This window comes from Sorex araneus, assembly GCF_027595985.1.
Source record: "Sorex araneus isolate mSorAra2 chromosome X unlocalized genomic scaffold, mSorAra2.pri SUPER_X_unloc_4, whole genome shotgun sequence".
NCBI classification, from domain to species: Eukaryota; Metazoa; Chordata; class Mammalia; order Eulipotyphla; family Soricidae; genus Sorex; species Sorex araneus.
The window spans coordinates 174766-179765 of NW_026570964.1; the positions used below are offsets into that span (position 1 = coordinate 174766).

General features: G+C 51.7%; 1 protein-coding gene across 2 annotated transcripts in view; it reads left to right on the forward strand.

Annotated features, from left to right (window-relative positions):
• The window catches only part of XG (Xg glycoprotein (Xg blood group)), a 35386-nt gene that overhangs the window by 14413 nt on the left and 15973 nt on the right, over positions 1 to 5000 (forward strand). For both annotated transcript variants that reach the window (XM_055123624.1, XM_055123625.1), the window contains exons 4-6: positions 442 to 495; positions 1947 to 2009; positions 4592 to 4651. In XM_055123624.1, coding sequence (XP_054979599.1) covers positions 442 to 495; positions 1947 to 2009; positions 4592 to 4651 — 177 coding nt within the window. The remainder of the gene's footprint in view (positions 1 to 441; positions 496 to 1946; positions 2010 to 4591; positions 4652 to 5000) is intronic.

Genomic DNA, 5000 nt, shown 5'->3' on the forward strand with positions numbered 1-5000 from the left:
GAAAGGAAGGGAAAGAGAAGAGAAGGGGAGGGGAGGGGATGGAACGGGAGGGGAGAGGAGGGGGAAGGGGAGGGGAGGGGAGGGAAGAAAAAGGAGCAGAGATGAGGGAGGGGTGCAGGGAGACGGGAGCCTTGCCTTGCCTATGCATCTCGGCCCTGTTTCCTGTGTGTGTGTGCGTGTGCCTGCGTGCCCGTGTCTCTGTGCCTAGTGTGTAGTTGGTGCTGGGGACTCATGCACAGTGCTCCCATGGACCCATGCGTGTGCCTGCACGTGTGGCCCCGTGTTCGTGTGCTCTCTTGACCTTCCGGGCTGGGGAGATGTCCGGGAGGGGGAGGGGGGTGACCCCCACTCAGGCCGACCCGTGCAAATGCCCCGCGATGGGCAGGGGAGAGTCCCGGGGTCCTGGGTCCGAGGGCTCACACTGACCCCTTCTCCCCGCAGGCCTGTACCCCAACCTGCCCAAGCCGCAGCCCGACCGGCCGGACACCAGCGGGAGTGAGTGTCCCCGCCTGCCCCCTGCTCCCCTCCCACGGACCCTCCCTCGGACCCTGGCGGGTGGGGGCCCCCCTGGCCACAGGCTGCACGGACACCCTGGGGTTCACAGGCCCGGGTCCGAGGCCCCTGCTGGGCACCTCGGGGGGCTGAGAATGGGACCCCGGAGCCCCAGGGCAGCGTCCAGGGGAAAGGGGGCCCTGGAGACCCCGACCAGGAATAAGGACGGGGGTGGGGGGCCTCACCCACGGGAGCCCTGAACTCAGGGTGGGCTACGGGCATGGCTGGGGGCGAAGGAAGGAAGGAAGGAAGGAAGGAAGGAAGGAAGGAAGGAAGGAAGGAAGGAAGGAAGGAAGGAAGGAAGGAAGGAAGGAAGGGAAGGAAAGAAGGGAGAGGAAGGAAAGAAGGGAGAGGAAGGAAGGAAGGAAGGAAGGAAGGAAGGAAGGAAGGAAGGAAGGAAGGAAGGAAGGAAGGAAGGAAGGAAGGAAGGAAGGAAGAGAAGGAAAGAAGGGAGAGGAAGGAAAGAAGGGAGAGGAAGGAAGGAAGGAAGGAAGGAAGGAAGGAAGGAAGGAAGGAAGGAAGGAAGGAAGGAAGGAAGGAAGGAAGGAAGGAAGGAAGAGAAGGAAAGAAGGGAGAGGAAGGAAAGAAGGGAGAGGAAGGAAGGAAGGAAGGAAGGAAGGAAGGAAGGAAGGAAGGAAGGAAGGAAGGAAGGAAGGAAGGAAGGAAGAGAAGGAAAGAAGGGAGAGGAAGGAAAGAAGGAAGGAAGGAAGGAAGGAAGGAAGGAAGGAAGGAAGGAAGGAAGGAAGGAAGGAAGGAAGGAAGGGAAGGAAAGAAGGGAGAGGAAGGAAAGAAGGGAGAGGAAGGAAGGAAGGAAGGAAGGAAGGAAGGAAGGAAGGAACGAAGGAAGGAACGAAGGAAGGAAGAGAAGGAAAGAAGGGAGAGGAAGGAAAGAAGGAAGGAAGGAAGGAAGGAAGGAAGGAAGGAAGGAAGGAAGGAAGGAAGGAAGGAAGAGAAGGAAAGAAGGGAGAGGAAGGAAGGAAGGAAGGAAGGAAGGAAGGAAGGAAGGAAGGAAGGAAGGAAGGAAGGAAGGAAGGAAGGAAGAGAAGGAAGGAAGGGAGAGGGAGGAAGGAAGGAAGGAAGGAATGAAGGAAGGAAGAGAAGGAAGGGAGAGGGAGGAAGGAAGGAAGGAAGGAAGGAAGGAAGGAAGGAAGGAAGGAAGGAAGGAAGGAAGGAAGGAAGGAAGGAAGGAAGGAGGACGGGAGGAAGGAGGGAGGAGGAAAGAATGAAAGAAGAAGAGAGGGAGGGAGGCGGGGCAGGCAGGAGGGCGGGCGTGAGGCTGTTAGGTGCTGGGAGCAGAGTCCTTCCCGGGTGGCGGCTGTGTCCCTGCGTGTGGGGTGGGCGTGGCCCGGTGCCTGGTGACCTTGCCGTCCCCGAGTGACCTTTCTTCCCCGCAGACATCTACCCCCCGCCCCGGCCGGCCCCCGCGCGCCCGCAGCCCGGAGGCTCTGACGGAGGCGGTGAGTGAGGGTCGGGGGTGGCGGTGAGTGAGGGTCCGGGAGGCAGAGGGACCCGCGGGGTGGGCAGTGCTGGTGCCCTGGACCCCCGGCCCCTGGGCGGGTCCCGCGCTGTGAGCAGGCGGCCAGTGCCAGTGGCCTGCGGCCCGCGGCCCTCCCGGCTCAGGGCACGCGGAGGGGCAGGACAGAGCTGGGCCACCCCGGGGCGGCCAGCACCCTGCACTGCCCTGGGCTTGGCGGGCGCAACGCTGGGGTCGGGGTCCCCGGGGTGGGGGGACTCGGGCGGGACACGAGTGAGGGTCGGGGTGGACACACGGCCTGGCCAAGTCTCAGTACTAGGACCTTAGTCATCATCACTAGCATCGTTATTACTGTTACTATTATCATTACTATTATTGTTATTATTGTCATTATTGTTATTACTATTATCATTATTACTATTATCATTATTATTATTGTTATTATTGTCATTATTATTATTACTATTATCATTATTACTAGTATTACCATTATTATCATTATCATCATTACTATTGGTATCATTATTATTGCTAGTAGTAGTACTATTATCATTATTATTATCACTATTATTACTAGTATCATTATTATCATTATTACTGTCATTATTATCATTATCATCATCCTCATTATTACTTGTATCATTATTATCATCATTATTGTTATTATTATTACTATCATCATTATTATGACTATCATCATTATCATTATTATTATTTATACCATTATTATCATTGTTATATTATATAAGAGTAGTAATAGTTATCATTACTATTATTATCATTATTATTGCTATCAGCATTATTATTGTTATTAGTACTATTATCATTATTATTATCATTATCATCATCCTTATTATTACTTTTATCATTATTATCATCATCATTATTATTACTATTGTCATTAGTATTATTACTATCATCATTATCATTATTATTAGTATTACCATTATTGTCATTGTTATTACTATATTATCATTATTACTACTACCATTATTATTATGGTTATTATTACTATTATCATTATTATCATTATTATTATTACTATCATCATTATCATTATTGTTAGTATTACCATTATTATCATTATCATCATCTTTATTACTTTTATCATTATTATCATTACTGTTATTATTATTACTATTATCATTTTTATTATTATTATCATTATGATTGTTACCATTGTTATTAGTAGTAGTATTACCACTTTTATCATTATTATTATTGCTATTATCATTATTATTCCTATTATTATTATTATTATTGTTATTATTAGTACTATTGTCATTATCATTATTATTATCACTATTATTATTACTATTATCATTATTACTATCATCATCCTCATTATTACCCTTATCATCATTATCATCATTATCGTTATTACTATTATCATTATTATTGTCGTTATTATTATTACTATTATCTTCATTATTATTGTTGCTATTATTATTACTATTATCTTGATTGTTATCGTCATTATTATTATTATTGGGCTGGGGCGATAGCACAGCGGGGAGGGCGTTTGCCTTGCAGGCGGCCGGCCCGGGTTCGATTCCTCTTTCCCTCTGTGTCTCTCTATGGCAGCATTTCTGTCTGTCTCTGTATCTCTCTGTCTCTGTGTTGCTCCGTCTCTCAGTCTCTGTCTCTCCCTCTCGGTCTCTTCCTGTCCCTCCGTCTCTCTCCCTCTCTGTCCCTCTTCCCACGGGCAAGCAGGCACCCGTGTGACACGCTTCCGTCCTGCCAGCACACGGCAGGGACACGGCAGGGACACGGCTCGGGGCTCAGACCGCCAACGCCACACCTTGTTATTTCTTGCTTGTTGTTGTTGTTGTTGTTGTTGTTGTTGTTGCTTTGGGGGGGGAGCCACGCCATGTTATACTCAAGGCTTTCTCCTGCCTCAGTGCTCAGGGAGCACTCCTGGAGGTGCTCAGGGAGCACTCCTGGCTACATGCAAAGCCTGGTCCCTAACCACTGGACTATCTTTCTGGCCCCTACGAATTCTTCACTCTTTTTTTTTTTTGGACGCACAACACAACAGCACATGGCGTGACTCGGAGCTTACTCCTGCCCCAGTGCTCAGGGAGCACTCCCGGTGATGCTCAGGGTACGCATACGTGGTGCTGGGCACTGAATGTGGGCCGTGGCCCACATGCAAAGCACGTTCCCTAACCACTGCGCTTCCTTTCCGGGCCCCGGCAGATTTCTGTTTATTTACTTATTTGTTGGAGACACAGATTGCACGACTCGGAGCTTACTCCTGCCCCAGTGCTCAGGGAGCACTCCTGGCGCTGCTCAGGGGAACCGCACGTGGTGCTGGGCACTGAACGTGGGCCGTGGGCCACGTGCAAAGCACGTTCCCTAACCACTGTGCTACCTTTCCGGCCCCTGACTGATTTTTTTTGTGTTTTTGAGGCACTACTGGGAGCTGACTCCTGGCTCAGTGCTCAGAGATGACCCCCGACAAGGCCAGGGGTGACCGTCCGTGATGCCAGAGAGAGAAGCTGGGTCAGCCGCGTGCACAACACGCTCCCTAACCACAGTGCTCTCTCTCGGGCCCCCCCACAGGTTACCATAATGACGCCCGTGACGACGGCCGCTACCCGCCCAGGCCCAGGCCCCCGGCAGGTAGGTGCTGTGCAGCCTTCGCCCCCGGCGGCCTCCGGAGTGTCCCCTGCTGGTGCTCGGGGCACCGGGGGCGACCCCAGACCGGCTATGGCGGAGCAAACAGGATCGCTCGCTAACCACTGGGCCGTCTCTCCGGCCCCCGGCACGATCTTCTTCATGTGTTTGTGGGTTTTTGTTTTTCCTCCTGGAACCACACGTGGCCACGCTCAGGGCTTGCTCCAGGCTCTGTGCTCGGGGGTCACCCCTGGTGGGGCTCAGAGGCCCCCGGGCGGGCAGGTGGGCTGGGGGTGAAGCCCACCTTCCCGCTCACAGGGGAGATGTGATGGGAAGGGGCGGGGCGGGGCGGGGC